Source organism: Sus scrofa, chromosome 1 (assembly GCF_054392235.1).
Source record: "Sus scrofa isolate SSC_HxYL_T2T_F1_AM1 chromosome 1, Sscrofa_HxYL_maternal_Yorkshire_Landrace_v2.0, whole genome shotgun sequence".
Lineage (NCBI taxonomy): Eukaryota > Metazoa > Chordata > Mammalia > Artiodactyla > Suidae > Sus > Sus scrofa.
Window position 1 is genome coordinate 122,178,356 of NC_139383.1, and position 23,627 is coordinate 122,201,982.

The 23,627-nt window shown below is 45.0% G+C and overlaps 1 protein-coding gene and 1 non-coding gene across 6 annotated transcripts in view; one reads left to right on the top strand and one right to left on the bottom strand.

Moving 5' to 3' along the window:
* Positions 1-23,627, top strand: part of MYO1E (myosin IE) — a 224,024-nt gene that overhangs the window by 174,905 nt on the left and 25,492 nt on the right. For 4 of the 5 annotated variants that reach the window (XR_014810374.1, XR_014810375.1, XM_021073512.2 and 1 more), the window contains exons 19-23: positions 4,641-4,785; positions 9,608-9,722; positions 9,932-10,101; positions 12,187-12,332; positions 23,019-23,165. Coding sequence is in view for 2 of the 5 variants with exons in the window: in XM_021073512.2 (XP_020929171.1) it covers positions 4,641-4,785; positions 9,608-9,722; positions 9,932-10,101; positions 12,187-12,332; positions 23,019-23,165 (723 nt within the window). In the remaining 3 variants the exon portion in view is untranslated. Of the gene's footprint in view, positions 1-4,640; positions 5,447-5,858; positions 6,915-9,607; positions 9,723-9,931; positions 10,102-12,186; positions 12,333-23,018; positions 23,166-23,627 lie in introns of those variants that run through there. The other variant, XR_014810376.1, reaches the window with a different exon arrangement.
* LOC146406333 (small nucleolar RNA U13) lies at positions 16,955-17,057 on the bottom strand. The gene has a single exon (XR_014832446.1). It is a non-coding gene; the product is annotated as a small nucleolar RNA U13 (small nucleolar RNA).

The following is a 23,627-nucleotide window of genomic DNA, read 5'->3' on the forward strand; positions in this document are numbered from 1 at the left end:
CAGGATTCTAATTTCTTTAATGATTCTAAATTAGCAGAGTTCCACTGATGTTCCACATCTATTTAATTTCCTTCATGAAAGAAGGAACCCATATTTAGTATTTTAAGCAGAAAATAATTGTGACTCTCTGGCATATGACATAGGAGCAAGATGTAAGAAAAAAAGATTTAATTCAAATTTTATGTAATAAAGAGGTAGTAGGATAGAGAAGAGCTTAATTATTGTCTTTGAAATCCAGCACTTGTAACAAAGTAGTTTTCCCTTTAGGGATGTTGTTACTTCTGCCATGAGATCAAAGTGGCTGACTTATCGCCCATCAGAGTGGGTCATCATGAGTGGAAGGACATTGATGTGGGACGTTACTAGAGGCTTAATAGAAGGGCAGATCTTGCCATACAGTAACACTTCAGTGATTCTGTCCCCATACATTCAAGATTGCTGATAATTTTTTGGAAGTGGATGAGACTAGGAATAAAGTCCACCCTCACGGCTCTCAATTACAGGGGCCACTACCTCTCTAGTGTAAGCAGAGCAATATGAAAATCTTTAGGAAGGTGAAAAAATAAATTTAGAGATTTCTTGCATCACTATAGAAGCATCATCCATTTCCTGATGAACAACTGAGACGTTAATTATTAAAGACTGCTTTTTTTTAAACAGATGGGTGACACTAGCTTAGAACAGGATCTCTCAGCCTCAGCTATTGATATGTTGGGTTGGATAAGTCTCCTTCCTGCATTGCTTTAAGGAGTAGAAGGAAGACCCCTGCCCAATACACCTTTCATGCTTCAGAAAGTTAAAAGACTATTAGAAATGGCAGTCTGTTTGAATCGCAGCTTGAGAAAATATCCCTACATTCTTGGAAAACACCTTTATGAGCTAGGCAGCATGTGTTCCTATTGTGATTGGAAGAAATAAGCATAAATGTAGATTCTGATTGTTAGGAAGAAAATGTGATAGAAACATAAGAGATTTGCAAATTTTATCATACAGCATCATTTACACATTCTCACACACCCGATTCCCTTGACCTTGACCTTGACCCAGCCCCTCAGAACATATGGGTGGAAAAGAGGTGCTTGGAGGAAAGGCCTTGCATTTCATGGGCAAGAGAGAAGAAAGAATAGGAAGCTCAGGAAAGCATGGAGTATAGAGAGCATCCTGCCGGCTGCTAGGATTTTAGTGACCTTACAGGTCAGAAATATCCTTAAATCCCAGTGCCAGCAGTTAGAGGTCATTGGGGTCTGGACTGCATATCCTCTGAGGAAGAACCATTGGCTTGGTCATCGGAGAGGTTCCAAGGAGACTTCCAGCTGAGAGGCAGGGAAGCGAATTCCAGGCAGAAAGAACAGCCAGTGCAAAGGCCTTGCCATGAAATATTGACATCGTTGAGTCTGAAAATACTTGGTGAAAGGAATGTAAGCTCTTATCCTCAATTCTCCGAGGTTTTCACAGGCACCTATTTGGGCTGCGCACCTTTGCCTTGTGCGACCCGTTCCGTTCCCACCAGTATACGCTGAGCAAAGATGAGTGAACTGATGTACTTACAAGGTGGGAGAACATTGTCCTAGATTTATGCCCTGGTCTCTCCAGTGGAATAAAAAAGAAAGTGAGGAAGATGCTGTTAGGCTTCCTGAAAGCAAAGGGGACTGCTGCCCATGGTCCATGGTCAAAGCATCCTGGAAATACCAGGTAATTTCCATGTCTAACCAGTCCCCAACTTAGAGGATTATCCAGAAAAGGGAAAGAAAGTCTCTGCAAAACAGGTTCTTATTCCAAAAAAAAAAAAAATCAAGTGAGAAATACAGCATTATTTGAATAGTGTGAGAATGTGAATTGCAAAGAACTACCTGTTTGCAGTTGCACAATAAAAATATGTTGGTTTCTAATTTTAATTAGATCAAGCCAAACAAAATCATACTCTTAGAAACTTGTCACCTTGGAGTCTGGTCTTTTCTTTTCTTTCTCATCCATACTGCACATGAACTTTCTCCCTCATCCATTTAGCTTGTCAATACATTCCTGTTTTTGCCCCATCCCCCAGTGACACTTCTGCTGTCAGTTGCTTCTATACAAGCTTAATTTGTGTAACTGCCTTCATTATGCCTCTGATGAAATGTATTCATGCTAATGTGTGGCTTCAAGGAGGCATTTTCATTTTTAAGCTTTTTATCTCTAATTAATGAATAAGAGGATTTGCCTCTCCAGGGAATTTACATTATCAGCCAAGATGTGGATATCTGGGAGGAGCAGAGAGGGTCCCTAGATCACCTGTGTCCTAACCAGCTGGCCCTGAGGGTGTAATGAGCCCTGGACCCTGCAGGCACAGTCGCTCTTCTTGTCAAGATTCCCTTCTCCCTGGGATGCCCTAAGTCAGTCCAACCTTCCAAGTAGCTTCTGAGAACAAAGGAGGAAGGGGGCTTCTCCAAAGGCCTGGGGCCATTCATTGCTGTGTTCTAGAGGTGCCTGGACGTGTCCATGCCCTGCATCTTCTCACCCGTGTTGTCTTCTAACTTCTTCCTTCCTTCCCTCCCTTCCTCCTTCCTTTCTTCTTTCTTTCTGTCTCTCTCTCTCTTTTTTTTTTTTTTTTTGCTTTTTAGGGCTGCACTTGCAGCATATGGAGGTTTATGGAGGTTCCCAGGCTAGGGGTTGAATCAGAGCTACAGCGGCCGGCCTACACCACCGCCACAGCCACAGCAATCTGGGATCTGAGCCACATCTGCGACCTACACCACAGCTCATGGCAATGCCGGATCCTTAACCCATTGAACGAAGCCAGCAATCAAACTCACATCCTCATTGATCCTGGTCAGGTTCATTAACTGCTGAGCCATGACGGCAACACCTTCCTTTCTTCTTTCTTTCCTCCTTCCCACCCACCTCAAGTCTTTGGTACCTTCTGAGTTTGACATTCTATAATATGCTTCTGTCTCCTCTATTGGTTAGCTTCTAACATAATTATGTTTCTAGGATAGACATGTGTAGTAAACTATAAAAGAAATATGTACATGTGGGAGTTCCCATTGTGGCTCAGTGGGTTAAGACCCTCACTAGTATCCATGAGGATGCAGGTTCAATCTCTGGCCTCACTCAGTGGATCAAGGATCCACCGTTGCCACAAGTTGTGGCATAGGTCAAAGATGTGGCTTGGATCTGGTGTGGCTATGGCTGTGGCGTAGGCCGGCAACTGCAGCTCCAATTGGACCCCTAGCCTGAGAACTTCCATATGCTGCAGGTGCGGCCCTAAAAAAAGAAAAAAAATCAAATTAAATAAATGTTTAAATGTATACTAAATCATGCCCTGTACATAGTGCTTGAGATTCAAATTCCAGTAGTGCTTGAGGTTCAAATTCCAGCTCTGACCCTTAGTATAAGTAGCCTTGGGTGGGTCTACGTTTGTCTCTGTTTCAATCTGATCTGGTTGCTGTAGGAAGAAAATGAGATCAAGCCTCTAAGGCACCAAGAGAGCATCTGGGAGCCACTTCCAGGGTGGGAGCCCCTCGTGTTCATTCTCACCACCGCCCCTGGCATCGTGTAAGGTGCTGGATGTGCAGGGTGAGCCTCGCAGATGCGGCACCCACTCCTGGAGGCCTTGGCCCCATGGAGGAGGCATAAATTAACCAAATAAGTGTGAACATGACTAAGTTACAAATTATAATACATGCTCTGAAGGAAAAAATATTATTTTCTGTGAGAGAAAAATAAATAGGGGCCAGTTTTTGCTTGGGTCATCCGAAAAGAGGTCTGGAAGTGTCACTGAAGGGGAGCCCCCCTGAGTAGGAGCCCACCACATGAGGAATTCGGAGAAGAGCACGCCTGGCTGAGAGAACAGCACTGGCGAAGGCTCTGAGGAAGGAAAGCATGAGAATGTCATAAAGAAGAAGCCATCTTCCCAGGAGCGCGGTGAACCAGAGGAGAGTAAAGAGACAAGACTGGGGATTGGCCAAGGACCAGACCAGCAGGGCCTCAAACGCAAAGAGGCAGAGAATTAGAGATGAAAGTTGATCTACAGTAGTCGTAGCATCTGCTTATGGGAAGCTTTATAAAACTCTTTACATTTATTATTGCTTAAATGCTCCCAAGAGATCAGGGAAAATCAGTATGGAGAAAGATTGATTCTGCCCGATGAGTATCATGGGTGATCTGCAGTGAAGCTTTTATTTATTTACTTTTTTTAGGGATGCACCCATGGCATATGGAAATTCCCAGACTAGGGGTTGAATTGGAGCTGTAGCTGCCAGCCTATGCCACAGCCACAGCAATGCCAGATCTGAGCCACATCTGCAACCTACACCACTGCTCACACCAAGACTGGATCCACTGCATAGGGCCAGGGACTGAACCTGTGTCCTCATGGACACTAGTCAGGTTTGTTACCACTGAGCCACAGCAGGAACACCAAATGATGCTCCTTTTAGAGAGTGGTAGAAAGGAAAAGCAGCTTTTCCCCAGGGCATTAGCATGGAAACTGTCGGATGAGAAAGGAGTAGGAGGCAGCTTTGTCGGAGGCATCCCAGACCCAGTGGGTTTGCAGTGATTCAGCCCATCCCTGAGCCATGGAAGGGAGGTGAGTGGATGGCCGCGCTCCTTGGGACGGCAGTCCAGGCTGAGCCTGATCCTTCTCTCCCTTGCCCTCACAGGTACGCCATCCTGACCACAGCCACCTGGCCCACATGGAGAGGGGACGAGAAACAAGGGGTCCTCCACTTGCTGCAGTCCGTCAACATGGACAGTGACCAGTTCCAGCTCGGCAGGAGCAAAGTGTTCATCAAAGCCCCTGAGTCTGTGAGTTTCCTCAGGGCCCCCTTCTCCCCGCAGCACAGCGTGGCTGGCTTCTTTTTCTCATCCTTTGGTTCATCCCTTAAGTCTAAGTGTGGGCCATTCCCCCTGCCCAGCGCCCTCAGAGTGGATGAAAAGCTGTCATCATAAAAGCTTTTTCTTTTCTTACTTACTGTCTCTCCCACTCTAGCTGGTCATCGCCTTGAGGTCAGGGTCTGTTCTATGTGCTGCTGTGTCCCGAGAGCCTTGTGAAGAATGTGGCTCCTAGGAGGTGCCCAGTAGTTACTGTTAGTGTCCAATAGTGTCTCAGCTAAAAGGGACTTCGTCGCCCACAAAGCAGGCTTGGGTAAACCTACATCCTCCCCTGGGCGACACCAAACAGGTCCTGTCTGAGGCCTCCTCCTTCAAGGCAGAGCAGACCCTGGAGTGAGAATTCCCACTTGTATCTTGAAGACCCGGAGGAAGCCTGAATAGGACTTCGAGGAGACCAGTAGGTAGGAGAAATCTTTGGCTTAAAGAATGCGAATTCTTACCAGTAAGGGATTCAAACAGACTTTTGACAATTCACAAACTCACCAGACCTTCACAGATGAATTTGGAGGAACTTTTTTTTTTTTGTCTTTTTTCCATTTCTTGGGCCGCTCCCACAGCATATGGAGGTTCCCAGGCTAGGGGTCAAATCAGAGCTGTAGCCACCAGCTTACGCCAGAGTCAAAGCAATACAGGATCCGAGCCTCATCTGCAAGATACACCACAGCTCACGGCAACACCGGATCCTTAACCCACTGATCGAGGCCAGGGATTGAACCCGCAACCTCATGGTTCCTGGTCGGATTCATTAACCACTGTGCCACGATGGGAACTCCTGGAGGAACTTCTTAATCTTTCCTGATGAGGCTGTGGTCACTGAGCCTAATGATGGCCAATAGGACGCTCTCAGTTTGAGCATGAATCCCACAGAGCCCCTCAGTTCTTTTGCCCCATTAGCCCTAGAACTGTGGAATGAAGACGCTCCTTTTTTTTTTTTTTTTTTTTTTTTGCTTTTTACGGCTGCACCCGTGGCATATAGAGGTTCACAGGCTAGGGGTCAAATCAGAGCTGCAGCCACCAGCCTCCCTCACAGCCACAGTAATGCAGGATCAGAGCCATGTCTGCGACCTACACCACAGCTCATGGCAACCCCGGATCCTTAACCCACTGAGCGAGACCAGGGATTGAACCCGCATCCTCATGGATACTAGTTGGATACCACTGAACCACAATGGGAATTCCTCCAAAGACGCCCCCTTTTTAAGGTGAAAGAAATGTTAGAGCCAGCCACAGTTGGGCATCATCATTTCCTGGTCTTCTAACAATTATAGGCCCCATTTCCAGAGTCTGTGGTGAATTTGGCAAAATTAGTCACCATATCAAGGGGAAATACTGTGAGAGCTTGCAGTGTTGGTAAAAATGGCAACATTTGACTTTAGGCAAATTCTGGTCTCCAGTGAGTTTCCTCCTCTGCAGTGGGCCCATGGCTGCTGTTCTCCCAGCCTCACAGGATCAGCCTGAGACTCAGAAATGCTAAGGGTTGTAACTGAATGGCTTTGTGAACCATAAAGATTGTTAAATTAATAAGTGGCACACATCGATAGAACCTGTCTATGAAAAGTTTGTGGTAGCATTTTCCACTTTGAGTTATTTGTAGCTTCACAGCAATTTCATTTCCTAATATAAAATGAAAATGTTGTGTCATACACCATTAAGCAACCCACAGAACAGTTCCTGTTCTTTCTAAAACGGGATGGAGTGATTTATCAGTACAATGGAGAACTCCTCTCTTGTTTTATACCCGCTTTTACTTTTTCAACTTGCTACATTTTCACATTTAATTAAAACAGCCTCAGTGTTTTTTATGCTTTTTTTTTTCTGATTCAGTTGGGATTTAGTATTTTACTTAAAAGATCACAATTTATTTTTGGTTTTCCTTTTCAGTGTCTTCCAGTAACTTTTTTTTTTTTTTTAACTACTACTTGACTCCCCTCTCTGTCATCTTTTTAGACACACACGCACACACACACTCCACTACTCTCACCCCTCCCTCATCACTCATACTTCTGCATCTATCCCTGACATTGCCAATACTTTTACAAAAATCGGTTTTTAAAACCACCTGTGGAGTTCTCACTGCGGCACAATGGGATTGGCAGCATCTGTGGAGCACTGGGACACAGGTTCGGTTCCCCAGCCCAGCACAGTGGGTTGAGGATCCAGCATTGCCGCTGCTGCAGCTTAGGTTGCAACTGCAGCTTGGATGCATTCCCTGGCCTGGGAACTCCATATGCCATGCGGCAACCAAAAAGGAGAAAAAGAAAAAATCTACCTTGCGAATTGTGCCTTTACTTTTATAGTAAATGTGATGAATTTTTAAAATAATCTATTTTGCTTTCAGAGCAAACAGGAGGAATCAGATGCCAGAGGGATTTGTTTTCTTTATCTGTTACATGTGTTCACTATTTTTGCTTCCCTCTCTCTCTCTTTTTTCTTGAACCTCCCTGATTTCTAAGTCGTATGGATTTTGGAAAGAACCTTAAGCCCAGATAATCTTTGAAATAGTCTATAGGAAGTTGGGAATTGGTTGCCTCTTCATCGTTTCTGAGTCACAAGTGTATTTTCTATGACTCCCCCAAAATAGTTCTGGGAAAGGAGAAGAAAACAAGACTTACTCAGAAACCCAACACACGAGAAGAAACACCAACGGATAATCTTCCAGGAGATCACAGGGCTCAGATTTTAAACATTCTGTCCAATCATTAAGCAAACCTTTGGTTCTAGAAACATTTTCCTTGTGCTTGTTGCAGGTGGCACTGAGGACTGTGGGATGATGTGCCCCTCGCTTGCCATTTTGAGTTTGAGATGTTTTGGCTCAGCTGGGGCTGGGAGAAGGAGAAGCTGAGAGCCCAGAGGAGGCAGATGTGGCTGCTGGGTATAGACCCAGATAAACAGAGACGACAAATCAAGCCCAGCTGCCTTCAAACCGGTCTCACTTGTTTAACTTGGAACATTTTTCCAATGATACTCATCATCTTTGGGTTTTTCTTGGTCCATTTTATTTTTGTTCCTCGAGAGCCATATACACTACTTCCTAGGTGGATGAGAGTTTCCCACCATTTTTTGAGTTGATTAGATGCAGATTTACTGAGAAAGACTTGTCTGTCAAAGTGAGGGAGAGCCTGTATCCTCTACCCTCTTTTCACTTTCCAGCCCCACCCAACCTTAGTTCCATTTTTCTCTGTCAGATGGAGATCACAGATAGGTGGCTCATGTAGCCGTTGAGCAGTTGAACAAAATCATGTGTGAGAAGCCATCTAGAATGATTCCTGACCCATGGTGGGCACTCGGTTCATCACAGCTATTCACTATCTTCATTATTAAGAGCTTTGTCCAGTGCGTGCAACAGTCAGTAGTGTTTGTTTGTTTGTTTGTCTTTTTGTCCTTTTTAAGGCTGCACCCATGGCATATGAAGGTTCCCAGGCTAGGGGTCCAATCGGAGCTGTAGCCGCCAGCCTATACCACAGCCACAGCAATGCCAGATCCTTAACCCACTGAGTGAGGCCAGGGATCAAACCCACAACCTCATGGTTCCTAGTCGGATTTGTTTCCTCTGCGCCACGATGGGAACTCCAGTATTTATTGCTTGTTAAGATGGCCTGAGTCTCAGGACCCGCCAGTGTGTGATGTGGGCCCTTTCCCCACAACATTCAGGCCCTCTTGCTGAATCCAAGTGCTGACTTACACATCGTAAGTCCAGCTCCAGTCTCTGGTTTGTATCCTCTGCCCTCATGACTCCTCGGAGATTTCTGTGAGGCAGAAAGTCTCTACTTCCATGGAAATGAAAGTAGGCAGCCCTCTTTCGACAGCAGCACAAGCTCTGCTCCTGCAAAGGCTGAAAAAAATCCAGTTAAGAGGCTATATTTAAAAAACAAAAAGGATATAAGGAGTTCCCATCGTGGCGCAGTGGAAACGAATCTGACTAGGAACCATGAGATTGTGGGTTCAATCCCTGGCCTCGCTCAGTGGGTTAAGGATCTGATGTTGCTGTGAGCTGTGGTGTAGGTCGCAGACGTGGCTCAGATCCTGAGTTGCTGTGGCTGTGGTGTAGGCTGGCAGCTACAACTCCGATTCGACCCCTAGCCTGAGAACTTCCATATGCCATGGGAACGGCCCAAGAAAATGGGAAAAAGGCAAAACAACAACAACAAAAAAGGCTATATGCAACACTAGACAATAACCTCTACCAACTCATTTGATCCAGCCGCTTAATATCCTCTTGAGATCGAGGTGGGAAATAAGTGGATGTGTTGAATCACTCATTTGATTCCCAGAGAGGTCATATGCAAGGCAGGGCCAACACCATTATTAAGGTCCAACTGAATACACTTGGATACAGCCTTTTTTTTTCTTTTTTTTTGGCCACCCTGAAGTATATGTGGTTCCCTGGTCAGGGATCAGATCCAACCGCAGTTGCAACCTCCACTGCAGCTGCGGCAATGCTGGATCCTTTAACCCACTGGGCTGGGGATCCAACCTGTATCCTGGCGCTGCAGAGACACCACCAATGCCATTGCACCATAGCAGGAACTCCTGCACTTTGTTTTTTAATTAAAAGAAAAAAATAATGTAAAAGTTACAGTCATCATAAACAACATAGTAACCATTTTGTCACATTTGTTTGTGTCTGAGAAGCTGCAATTTATGACTTTGGTTAAACTGAGTATCTGGGAATACCCAAAAAAGTGATGTCCAAGTCCTGTGAATTGGCTCACATTTGCCTTCTCTACCTTCACAGCTATTTCTTCTAGAAGAAATGAGAGAAAGAAAATATGATGGGTATGCCCGGGTGATCCAAAAAACTTGGAGGAAATTTGTGGCCCGGAAGAAATACGTCCAAATGAGAGAAGAGGGTATTGTAGTCACTTTGCTTCATGTATTTACAAAATCGCAAATTACTTTTGAGCTTAAATGAAGTCATGCGTTCATTTTCCTTCCCATATAGTATCGTGTGTTGAAAAATTGTGTTCATTTAGCGTTTCTCTCTGTGATTCCACACTGAGTGCTTTCCTCCTCCTGCTGCTGGGAAACTGACCCTCTTCTGCCTTTTTGGGAATTGCAGCCTCAGACCTGCTGTTGAACAAGAAGGAGAGAAGGAGAAACAGTATTAACAGAAACTTCATCGGAGATTACATCGGGATGGAAGAGCACCCGGAACTCCAGCAGTTTGTAGGCAAGAGAGAGAAGATTGACTTTGCAGACACGGTGACCAAGTATGACAGGAGATTCAAGGTATGTGCTGACTGCCCGCCTCTGAGTCACACATCAGAGTCCTTAGGGTTTTGGGTTTTGGGGTTTTTTTTTGCCCTGCTTATCACATGTAGAAGTTCTTGGGCCAGGGATCAAACCCACATCACTGCTGTGACCCAAGCCACTGCAAATGACAATGCTGGATCTTTAATCTGCTGAACCACAATAGAACTCCAGGGTCATTAGTTATATATTTCTTTTTTATTTTTATTTATTTATTTTTTTTTTGCTGCTTCTGTCTTTGGATAGGGTCCTTAGTTTTAAAAATAACTTATAGGGAGTTCCCATCGTGGCTCAGCGGTAATGAACCCAACTAGTATCCATGAGGATGTGCATTCAGTCCTTGCCCTTGCTTGGTGGATCAAGGATCTGGTGTTACCGTGAGCTGTGGTATAGGTTGCAGATGCAGATCCTGCATTGCTGAGGCTGTGGTGTAGGCCGGCAGCTGCAGCTCTGATTCAACCCATAGCCTGGGAACTTCCATAGGCCGAGGCTGTGGCCCTATATAAAGCAAAAAATAAAAAAAAGTAAAAGTAATATACAATTTTGCTTTTCTGATTATTAAAACAGTAGAAAAATTTACAAAATGCAGAGAAGCCAGAAGACAAATAACCACCCGTACCCAGAAACAAGCGCTGGTAACATTTTGTATTTAATCCCTTAGAACTTCTCTATGCACACACCTTTCCCGGCTGGTTTATGTCCTGGGTTGTTTTTCTCTTACAGTGTGTGGGAGAACATTCCATATTAATAGATGTGTCAGTATGAATTATTTTGTTTAGCTGCATAGTATCCAACAGTTACTTACATATATATATTGTCTTTTTAGAGCCACACTAGTGGCATATGGAGGATCCCAGGCTAGGGGTCAAATTGGAGCTACAGCTGCCGGCCTACATCACAGCCACAACATCAGATCCGAGCACATCTGCGAACTACACTGCAGCTCATGGCATTGCCAGATCCTTTACCCACTGAGCAAGGCCAGGGATCGAATCCGTGTCCTCATGGGTATAGTTGGGTTCATTACTACTGAGCCATGATGGGGGCTCTCACGATATGTTAAACCAGTTTCTTATGAGCTTCTTCTTTTTCTTTCTTTTTTTTTTTTTTTTTACTATCATAAGTAAAAGGATGCAGTGAGCATCCTTACACTGGTCTTTACAGATCTTTAAAATAAACTGATAGGTGTGGAATCACTGGGTTGAAAGATTCAGAGTATCAAGCAAGGTGTTTACCCATCTCCCCTGAGGGAAAGACTAAGCAGGACTTTCATGTAGCCACTCGGGATGACTGTTTTTTTGTTTTTGTTTTTTAACCTCTTCCCTTAGACACTTTGTTTTCCCTGATAAAATCTTGGCCTCATAGTGAAATCTGAAATCTTGACAGCTCATGGACCCATTAAGAACATTTTTGTGTGTTGTTTCTTGTTTGTTTTTTGGTCAGGAAAGGAAAACAATGAAATAAATAACAAGATTCATTTAGCAAGAAGGATGATGATGTTTTGCTGAAACCAAATCATTCCTTACAACCTGAATGTGGTGCCAGCTGCTCTAGCGGTGGAGTTGAATGCAAACATGGGCTCTCAGTAGTGTCTGCGTGTAACACAGTATGCTTATGTTATATTTTTAAGGATTATCTGTGAAATTAAAATTTACCAATTTTTAAAAGGTGAAAATTTCATGGACTCACAAAAATTACATAGGCAGACACTTGAGGGATTCCTGTGTGAGAAACATTCTGTAGCAGTAGGGTCATCATATGCCTTGGTTTGCCCCAGACTGTTCCTTCGCACCTGTTGTCCTGACACCATAGGTGGATCCATATGAGTCTGCCGTTTTTGTAAGTCAAAGAGAGTCAAGTATCAGAGGTTTTATATACATTGACCTAATAATCATTAATAATGCTCACTTTTGCTCCCAAGAGATGTGGTTAGGTGATAAATGGAGTGGCCATCCAAAGGTAGCAGAATTTTGCCATCTGACACAGCTTCCCTTCACCTGGCACAAAGGCCCATCTTGTGGACGGCTGTCACTTTGACCTTTCTTAACACACCTCTCCTTGCAGAGTGTCAAGCGAGACTTGCTCCTTACTCCCAAGTGTTTGTACTTAATTGGACGAGAAAAGGTCAAACAAGGCCCAGACAAAGGCCTGGTGAAGGAGGTGCTGAAGCGGAGAATTGAGATGGAGAGGATCTTGTCCGTGTCCCTCAGGTGAGTGGGGGGTGGGGGCGGGGCAGCCCCCTCTGGCCTCAGCATCACCCTCTGCTACTCCACGCACAGCCTAGGGAAGGGCCTAGGCAGGCTCCCCAATCAAAATCATGATGAAAGAGTTCCCACTGTGGCCCAGTGGAAATGAATCCGACTAGGAACCATGAGGTTTCGGGTTTGATCCCTGGTCTCATTCCGTGGGTTAAGGACCCAGCGTCGCCATGAGCTGTGGTGTAGGTCGCAGACACGGTTCGGATCCCTCTTTGGTGTAGCTGTGGTGTAGGCTGGCGGCTACAGCCCCAATTAGACCCCAGCCTAAGAACCTCCATATGCCGCTGGTGCGGTCCTAAAAGACAAAAAAAAAAAAAAAAATGACAAGAACTGAGTTTCCTCTTCTTCCCTAGGAAGATCTGACCTTCATGGGTCTCAGGGCGATCTTATTCCTCAGGGAATGAGATGACAAGAAAAGGTGCCTTCTGATCTGCTCCTCTGATCAAGGGATCCTCGGATTCTTTGTTCTCATAAAATGTGAGAGATAAACCTAGTATGTGAAACAAGCCGAGCATAATTGCTATTACTGCGGTGGGGCCAAGCGTCAAGCCCGCCTTGCTCTTGTTGAAGACCTACCCCATTTCACCAGGAAAGGCCAAGCAGAGGTGGCCTTGAGGTCATCAGTAAAGCTTTTTTAGTTTTATGACAGCTGTGACCTCTGAGTGTCCTAAAAGGGAAGTTTTCTTGGAGTCCTTGAAGCCCTTCCTCTTGTTAATGCCCAGGATTGGTCTCCATAATCTGCAATCCTGGAGTCATTGCCAGATGCTCCCTTCAGCTCCAAGTTCACAGGCGGGAACTTGCTCTTCCTGTCAGCATTCTGGCTTGCTTTTGGCAGAGGGGCTTCCTTGCAGGCTGAGATTCCCTAACTCTTCATATGCTAATACTTCCTAGACTAAGCTCCCTCCTATGAGGGAGATCCTGTCAGTGCACTGGAAGCTAGTAAAAGAGGAAGAAAAGCCCCTTTGAGCCCAGCAGCTTCCTCCTTGAGTGCATCCTTCTGAAGATACCACTGCTTCTTGCCAGAGCAGCCTTCAGGCTGCATCACATTAAAAGTAGAAATGTTCCAGGAGTTTCCGATGTGGCTCAGCAGTAACCAACCCAGCTACTATCCATGAGGATGAGCGTTCCATCCCTGGTCTCACTCAGTGGGTTAGGGATCTGGCGTTGCCATGAGCTGTGGTATAGGTTGCGGCTCAGATCCTGCGTTGCTGTGACTGTGGTTTGGGCCAGCAGCTACAGCTCCAATTCAACCCCTAGCCTGGGAACTTCCACATGCCGCAGGTGTCGCCCTAAAAAAATAAATAAATAAATGAAAGTAAAGATGTCCTGGTTGCTGGAGAACATGTCTTCCAGGAATTAGGACACCTCGAAGCTCCTATTCCGCACAGAGGACAAATTGCCTCCTTTTAGGAAAAAGCAGTGGTTTTATGTGCCTAGGCCTTGGACCTGCTAGGCTGGAAATCCTGGCTCCAGTGTGATAACCAAAGCAGATTTTAAGTTGTGTCCATTCTTGCCTGTGTCCCTGTGGTTTCCCATTCTGTCTGTTCCCAGTTTTTCTGATAAAGGGCCAGGCAGTACAGGGAAGGTAAGTGTTTAAAACACTTCACCTCAGGATGTGGTAGAACTTGTAAGTTGCCTCACCTCAGATGGGTCTCCGTGGCATGAATTTCACAGAAAAGCTGGTCTTTCTGAGCCTTCAACTCACTGGCTGGACTGAAATCTGAGCCAGGCAGCTCTGCTGGCCCTGCTCTTTCTGGCTGGTTGGGCCCTGAGGGTGCCCTCAGTGTCCACGGAGGCCAGTTGGAAGCGTCTCTTTTTCTTGCATGGATCCAGCTACACCTGGGCTAAGCTGGTTGAGCTGAAACGTTCTGTGTATAGTGAACAGTACATGGGACTGAAAGTCGCAGAGTCACAGCTATGGGTTCACATGCTCATTAATTACTCTGAGTGATTCTTGTTCTTATTATCGTTATGGTCCGAGTCTTCAGACCCCTCAAGGAGTGCCTGATAATCATATGCTGACATTTGTATCAAGCACTTGCTGTCCTGTTGATCAAGTCTTCGAGGCTTATCACAGTGTGGGATAGTCACACTCAAGTTTTCTCCTGCTGTGGGGTTTTTTTTTTTTTTTTTTTTTTTTTTTGGTCTTTTTGTCTTTTTGTTGTTGTTGTTGTTGCTATTTCTTGGGCCACTCCCGCGGCATAGGGAGGTTCCCAGGCTAGGGGTTGAATCGGAGCTGTAGCCACCGGCCTACGCCAGAGCCACAGCAACGCGGGATCCGAGCCGTGTCAGTAACCTACACCACAGCTCATGGCAAAACCGGATCATTAACCCACTGAGCAAGGGCAGGGATCGAACCCGCAACCTCATGGTTCCTAGTCGGATTCATTAACCACTGCGCCACGACGGGAACTCCTCCTGCTGTGGGTTTGTTTGTTTGTTTGTTTGTTTTGCTTTTTAGGGCTGCACTTGCGGCACATGGAAGTTCCTAGGCTAGGGGTTGAATTGGAGCTGTAGCCACTGGCCTACACCACAGCCACAGCAACATCAGGTCCAAGCCTCGTCTACAACTTACACTACAGCTCACAGCAATGCCGGATCTTTAACCCACTGAACGAGGCCAGGGATCAAACCGATGTCCTCCTGGATACTAGTCAGGCTCATTACCGCTGAGCCACAAGAGAACTCCCTGTCTTTTTTTTTTTTTTTCTTCTTCTCTCACAGCCTCTGGAGACAGAGTGTCTCATTATAAAATCAGATTCTTTCTCTGCTTTCTCTTTGGTATTCATGGTCTGGAAGTGTGCTTCCTTGTGGCCTTTCCTTGTTAGAGGATATAATAAAATGAGGTACTTAGCCTGAAATCTGTTCTGGCTCTAGGGGGAAAAAAGCCTGAGTCATTTGAATTTGGCATCTCAGCATGTTACAGTTACTGAGCCCTCCACTTGCCAAGATTAATAACTGAGTCCCTCATTTCCTTCATCTATTGAGTTAAGCTCGTAATATACACCAAGTTAGGAATGCAACCAGACGGGCGATGGAGTATGCGGAGTCAAACCCGGAGTGAAAAGTGATTGTGGTACCAGGACACGGAGGGAGAGAGAGAGAAAACGTGTGTCTCCGTGTATGTTCTCAATATATTTCCATATTGGTATAAAGAAAGATTTTTAGGAGTTCCCGTCGTCGCGCAGTGGTTAACGAATCCGACTAGGAACCATGAGGTTGCAGGTTCGGTCCCTGCCCTTGCTCAGTGGGTTAACGATCCGGCGTTGCCGTGAGCTGTGGTGTAGGTCGCAGACGCGGCTCGGATCCCACGTTGCTGTGGCTCTGGCGTAGGCCGGTGGCTACAGCTCCAATTCAACCCCTAGCCTGGGAATCTCCATATGCCGAGGGAGCGGCCCAAGAAATGGCAAAAAGACAAAAAGACAAAAAAAAGAAAGAAAGAAAGAAAGAAAGAAAGAAAGAAAGAAAGAAAGAAAGAAAGAAAGAAAGAAAGAAAGAAAGAAAGAAAGAAAGAAAGAAAGATTTTTAACAGTTGTCTTGGATGTCAGGAAAAAAGTTGTGACGTGTGGTTTGAAGACTTGGTAAGGCTTCCTCTTGGCTGTTGACTAGAATAAACACCTACTGGCTTTTTCCTGGTCCTACTCTCAGTGTCTCATAAGGTTGACCTTTCAGCCCGCCACTAACTCTTGCAACATCACTACTATCAAAGCCAAATGGGTTCACAGCTCCTTATTTAAACAAATCCACCATATCAAAAAAAAAAATTATGGGATAATTTTGGGAAATGTGAACATGGCTAAATTTTTGATATGAAGGATTTATTTTTCATTTCTTTAGGTGTGATAATGGTATTGTGGTTACTTGTATTTAAGGAGGCTTTATCTTTTAGAGATACACACTGAAGTATTTAAGGCTAAAATAATACAATACTTAGACTCTGCTCTAAAATAACCTAGGTGGTATGTGGAAGTGGGGAGAGTAGTGGAACTGTACACAAATTTGATTGTCTGGATCGATCATTGTTGAAACCTCCTGACATGTGGAAGTTCATTCTGTTCTTCTGCTTTTTTATATATTTGAAATTTTCCATAAGAAAATGTTTTTCCTAATCCTTCCTAGACATATTTTTAGAAGAGGAAGACTTCATAAATGTACTGAAATATTATATGTACATATTATCATTTCAATTATAATAATTAAAAATTTTTAAGTAAATCCTATAAACAAGTGGAATACAATCAAATTTCCAAGCTTCTGCACAGCGTAGGAAACCATTAAAAAAAAAAAAAAAAGGAAAGTCAGCCTACAGAATGGGAGAAAATAGTTGCTCTCTCTCCAACATATACAAACAACCCATACAACTCAATAACATAAACACAACCAACCCAATCGAAAAATGGGTAGAAGACCTAAATAGACAATTCTTCAAAGAAGACATATAGATGGCCGATAGGTACATGAAAAGATGCTCAACATCACTTATTATTAGGGAAATGCAAATCAAAACTGCAATGAAGTACCACCTACCACCGGTCAGAATGGTGTCGTTTTGTTTTTGTTTTTGTTTTCTTTTACGTCAGATGGGTAATGTGCCAATGTCATAACAAGCTTTGAGGGAGGCACATGTCACGCAGGAACGGAAACACCAATCATCATGCTCAGGAACTACAAAAGGATCGAGAATGGTGTCCTTAATCACTAAGCACATCATTAATGAGTCTACAAGTAGCAAATGCTGGAGAGGCTGTGGAGAAAAGGGAGCCCTCCTACCCTGTTGGTGGGAATGTAAATTGGTACAACCACTATGGAAAATAGTATGGAGGTACCTCGCAATAGAACTGCCATATGATCCAGCAATCCCATTCCTGGGCATATATTCAGACAGAGCTATAATTCAAAAATATATGTGCACCCCTATGTTTATAGCAGCACTAGTCACAATAGCTAAGACATAGAAACAACCTGAAGTTTCCTCAACAGATGAATGGATTAAGATGTGGTACATATATGCAATGGAATACTACTCAGCCGTAAAAAAAAATATGAAATGCCACTCATAGCAGCATTATCGCATTATAGGATGCAACTAGAGATCATCATACTAAGTGAAGTATGAAAGAGAAAGATAAGTACCATATTTTATGAGTTATATGTGCAATCTAAAATATGGCACAAATGAACCTATCTACAAAACTGAAACAGGCTCACAGGCATAGAGAACAGATTTGTGGTTGCCAAGGGGAAGGGGGGAGTGGGATGTACAGGGAGTTTGGGGTTAGTGGATTTCAACTATTACATTTAGAATGGATAGGCAGTGAAGTCCTACTGTGTAGCACAGGGAATTATCTCTTTGGGATAGACCATTGACGATAATATAAGAAAGGGAATGTATATCTATGTATGACTGGGTCAATTTGCTGTATAGCAAAAGTTGGCACAACACTATAAATCAACTATATTTAATAAAAATTAAAATTAATTTTTTTTAACTTACGAGGAAAAAAAAATAGATTAGGTCCAGTAGCTCAGAGAGCCATGAAGACTCCAGTTGCTCAAAGGGAAAGGAATATCCTTATCTAACTAAAAGACTAAAACACTGACACCTGTCTTGCTGTCCTCACTGGAGACGTGGTGGAAATATCAGAGCTGACCCATATATAGGTTAGCCACTAGATTTCTCAGGTTTAGGGAATTCTGCTGACAGAGGCTAAGCTTCAGTTTTTGAAGGATCCTTCAAGAGCTGTTTCTTGTCCATCTACTGAACTCACCTTGTCTCATTTATTTGAAAAACTCAACTTGCTGAAAGGGTGACCACAAGGGCCATAGCCCATGTTTTTGCCTTCCTATTTTTAGGGGATGGTGTTGGTATCTTAAAATCTCGCACATGGGATTATGATGAAGCTTCTAGGAATCCTCCTCATTCCCATATCTGACCCCCAGGGGCCTAAGACCAGAAGCTGACTCTCTTGGCCCATATAATTTCCAGTACTTGTACGTAATGGGAAACCAGCCTGGAAGAGGGGGCTTTAGACAGAGGCCCCTACTACCCTGGGTAATACGTTCTTGCCCAGAATGGTTCATTGCCTGATTGTCCTAAACCTCTGGCAATAAGAACAGCTGCTTCACTACCTGCTCAGCTGACCTGACTCATTACTGAAATTTTTATTTTTTGCCTTTTGAGGGCCACAGCCACGGCATATGGAGGTTCCCAGGCTAGGAGTTGAATCGGAGCTATAGCTGCCAGGCTATACCACAGCCACAGCACCATGGGATCCAAGCGGTGGCTGTGGCATAGGCCAGCAGCTGTAGCTTCGATTCGGCCCCTAGCTTGGGAACCTCCATACGCCGCGGGTGTGGCCCTAAAAGCAAAAAAAGGTGGGGGGGGAATCCGAGCCGCATCTGTGACCTACACCACAGCTCACAGCAACACCAGATCCTTAACCTACTGAGAGGGGCCAGGGATTGAACCTGTGTCCTCATGGTTGCTAGTTGGGTTCATTACTGCTGAGCCACATTGGGAACTCTTCATTCCTGAAATCTTGACTCGCTGTGGCCTCGGCACTTTGGAAACCTGGAAGTCATGGCCACTTTTGGATTGAACATTTAACTCATCAGCTCTGGGTTCAAACGTGATTAAGACACAGTCCCTGTCTCAAGAAGCTCCATCCTGTTCTGGAAGGAGTGTCAGTCCCCTGAGTACAGACATGGTACACAGCTTACCAATGTGGAGAGACTAGTATCCAGGCCACTCCTGGGATCAAAAAGACGGGAGCGAGCCTTTTCCCCAAGGGGTTGGGCGGAGCTTTGGGGGCCCTGTGCTGGGGCCTGACACCACGTGTATTTGCAGTTCCTCAGAGAAGTTAAATAGGACCCCAGACCGCTGCCACTGGTTTCTCTAAGCAGTAGAATTCTGGGTAAGGTTTATTTTCTTTTCTTTCCATCTCTGCAGTTTTCACTTTACGAAATGGAGCATCTATTTCATAAGCAGGAAACTTTTTTTAAGGCTTAAGCAAAAGGCAGGCTGTCCTAGCTGAAACTGCCTTTTAGCTTAAGAAAAAAATAAAAAATAAAAAACAACTCCTTTGAGACTATACCCAGTATTTTGTAACTACCATTTTTGTGAAGAAGACACTGGTTAAGGGAGTAAAGCAAGATTTTCTAGCATTGTCAGCAGTACCACAGTCAGCCGCAAAGACAGAGGATAAAGAAGAAGCCGAGCCAAACCAGGGACCAGCAAAGGGTCTTTCAACACAGGATACTTCGTCAAACATCTGTAAGGAATTGCAACTTTAGCATATGAAAAAGACAGGGGTGAAGTCCAAAAATAAGTCTGATTTTTTAGGGAAAAAATCATGTAAAAGCTTTGTTTTCTGATCTGGAAGCCTGGGGCTCAGGACGGAGGAATGAGCTGAAATGCTGGCCTGGGTGAAGATGGTTTCCTGACTCCTGGACCTGGGTCACCGAAGGGAGGGGTTTTGAATTTGAGGGTTCAAGTCCAAGTGTCCAAACAATCTCTTCTCATTTCCAGATTCAGGCTGATAATTGACCATGATGTTTTGGCCAGCTTGCTTTATTTCTTTATGATCCTGAATCTCCTAATACATCTGAGCACGTTAAACTGCTAAGATTTCTTGCGTTGGGCTCATTAACCCCAGTGAATAATCACTGTTCCGCCTAAAGTACAGCCAGACAAACAGACCTGCCCAGACAGGTCAAAGCATACTTTGAGTCAAGCAGCTGAAATGGAAGTTTCACTCCACCCCACACACCAAGTGTGGTGCTTCGTGTCTGACTCTTCCCCTACTGTACACCCTCCTTCCTAACTCATCGCTCTTCTTAGACCTCTGCTAGGATACTGAGGCTTTATTGCATTAATTCCAAACGATGTGGGATAGCTGCTCTGAGCAGCTTTTACGAGTGCCCTTTGCAGCTTTGAATTGCTATAATCGAAGTGATTGAGACAATTCTAGAATTTGCATTTGCCTAGAAACAGGCAGATGATGGCAGCTTTGCAGCCACACCTTCTGCAGTACATTATTCTCCAACTTTAAGAAAAGGTTCTCATTCCAAGTTGGGAAAAGTCTCTAAACAAGGAGGGAGAGTGACGATTGTGAGCTGTCCTGTTATAACCACTCTCTCCTTTCCATGTTAGTAGCCAGCGGCCCAAAGACTGCATTTCCCAGGCTCTCTGCAGCTGGGTATGACCATGTGACATAGTTCTGGCCAATGGGGTGTGAGCAGAAATGACTTGTACCTTAAAGGGGAGGAGTAGACGCTCTGACCCAGGCACTGTGGAACTGTCGTGTTGGCCCCAAATTGCTTTTGCGCATGCTCTTGAGTGACAGAGATAAAAACGCAGTTGTTTAAACCATTGTTGGTCAGAGTCTTCACCACAAGAACAAAGCTGAGCACAAGTCGTGTGGTTGTGATATGGGAATGTTTGACAACAAACCCTCGAGGTAATAATAGTGACCTTGTGCACCAGCCCAAATGCCTGTAACGTGTTCTGATGTCACATCCAAGAACTCTTGGGTGTTCTCGCCTTCAGTGGACAGGCTGTGGAGGGCCACGCTCCTTTCCCTGATGATGGTATCTTGCTGCTGGTCTACTCCATGCCTCCCCCGTGCCTTGTGGATGCTGCCATCCTGGGCCTTTGCGTTCCACCTGTAGTGGGGTCCTCCCTCTGACCTTTATTCTCCTGTGGATTACCAGGCTCTCCTCTAGGGAGACTGAGGGGCTGAGGTTTCCAAGACAGAGTCTGTGACTATAGTTCTGGCTCAGCCAGGTACAAGGCGTTTGCTCCCTGCCTCAGCTCAAGGGAGGTTCGTAACAAGCCTGGGGTCATCCACCAAGGCTCTCTCTGCCCACAAAACACCCCTGGTCCCACGGACTGCCTGCTGCAACCTTGTCACATTCTTGCGACCGAACAGAGAGACCACAGGAGCTGCAGTTTCTATGGATCCTATTCTATGTGGAGGAAGAATCTCCTCTCGAAGAATTCTCTACACCCACTCCACCATCCTTGCCTCACTCTCTGGCACAGTGATCATACTGATGCCTTGGTACCTGGGCCCCGAGAGTGGGGCACAGGGACAGCTCCTGTGTTGCTGAAAGAACCATGTCGTTGGCACTTCCTACACTGGGAGAGGTTGAAATTGAAGCAGGTTCACTTCCTTTGTTTTTAGTGCCTGGCAAAACACTTGCCATCCCTAATGAAATGCCCTTCTTTCTCTGTTTGTCTTAGATGTTTGGCAGTGTTGCTGGGAGGTGATGATAAAGTCATATATTCTGAAGCTTTTGGGATGGTGGCCTCCTTCTACTGAGCTATACGTAGAAGCTATATCAACCAAGGATAGAAAATTCTCAATTATATGCGTTGTCATTTCCACGAAGTTTCACTGGGCCTGGAGATGGAACTGTCCAATCAGTAACCCCCCCCCCCACTAAGCATTCTCCCCAGGACTGGCTCTGCCCCTTTCTTCCATTCATCCTGCAGCTCCTGACAGACCCTCCCCTGTGGGCAGGAGGACAAACAGCTCCCACGATCGAGTGTTTTTTTCTGACCCACCCAAAGGTGGGGACCGCTTGCTATGTGTACGTACACCTGTCCCACGTTTCTCTGTGCTTTGCGTCTGCATATTCAGTAGCACCTGGCATGCGATATAAGCAAAGCCCTGAAAGGCTCCTGTATGTGCATGTGAAGTGCAGGACAGAAGCCTCCCTTGTGACAACTGAGCTTACAGCTCTTGAAGTTAGAATTTGTTATAATAGCTGCAAGCATATCATAAATTCTCCTAATTTGGAGCTAACGTCTGTGGAAGTGATGCTTTTCAGTCACATTCTAATCATAACATTCTGGATTTTATGATTTTAAGAACATAGAGGTTGAATTTCCCCCCCTCCCTCGCCCCCCCGCTGCAAGGCCGCTTCTGCGGCATATGGAGGTTTCCCAGGCTAGGAGTCTAATCAGAGCTGCAGCCACCGTCCTATGCCAGAGCCACAACAATGCATGATCCGAGCCGCGTCTGCAACCTACACCCCAAGCTCATAGCAAAACCGGATCCTTAACCCACAACCTCATGGTTCCTAGTTGGATTCGTTAACCACTGCATCATGACGGGAACTCTTAGAAGTTGATTTTGAAAATAGATTTGGGGTGGAGGCATACAGACTAAAGTGCCCTTAAATTCCTGACCTGAAAAATCATGTGAGATATATTTCAGTTTTGCTTTGGGTGGGTTATGAAGTTTTTTCTCTTTTGTCTTTTGAAGGCCACACCCACAGCAAGCGGAAGTTCCCAGGCTAGGGGTTGAATCAGAGCTGCAGTTGCTGACCTACACCACATCCACAGCAACGCCAGATCCTTAACTGAGCAAGGCCAGGGATTGAACCTGAGTCCTTAGGGATACTAGTTGGCTTCTCAACCTACTGAGCCAAGACAGGAACTCCTAAACTTCTCTTTAAAAAAGCTGATTTTAGAGATTTTATGTACTTCATTACTGTGTTTTGTTTTAAACATTGTCAGTTGCAGAAAGATAGTAGAAACCTAGTGCTATCTCAGGCTTATAAAGGGAGCGAAAAAAATCACGGAATAAACAAACATGCATCTTTCATTATGTCTTTCCAATCTCTTTGCAGTACCATGCAGGATGACATTTTTATTCTTCATGAGCAAGAGTATGACAGTTTGCTTGAATCCGTCTTCAAAACTGAGTTCTTGAGCCTCTTAGCAAAGCGTTATGAGGAAAAAACCCAGAAGCAACTACCTCTGAAATTTAGCAACACGTAAGTTGGGATATGGGCTTTGGTCTCACTGCTGGGGGTCTAGGCTGCAGGGAGGGGAGGCCATCAGGGCAGGGGTCGGTGTCTGCCTGGCTCCCCATGGAATCTTAGGGCCTACAGAAAACAATCCGGATGGTTGTCACAGCCTTTGAGAAGGTCACTTTGGCATTTCTGTGGGATATTGATTTCATCAAATTGTATATTTTATCCATGGGACCAAGGTCACAAAAATGAGGCCAGGAAGTATAGTTTTTAGATATCACCAGTATAAGAATATTTTATTTAGCAGAGCAGACAGAAGTAAAGTAAGGCTGGGAATTCCCATCGTGGCAGAGCGGAAACAAATCCGAATCCGCATGAGGTTGTGGGTTCGATCCCTGACCTCACTAAGTGGGTTAAGGATCCGGTAATCCCATGAGCTATGGTGTAGGTCACAGACCCGGCTCGGATCTGGCATTGCTGTGG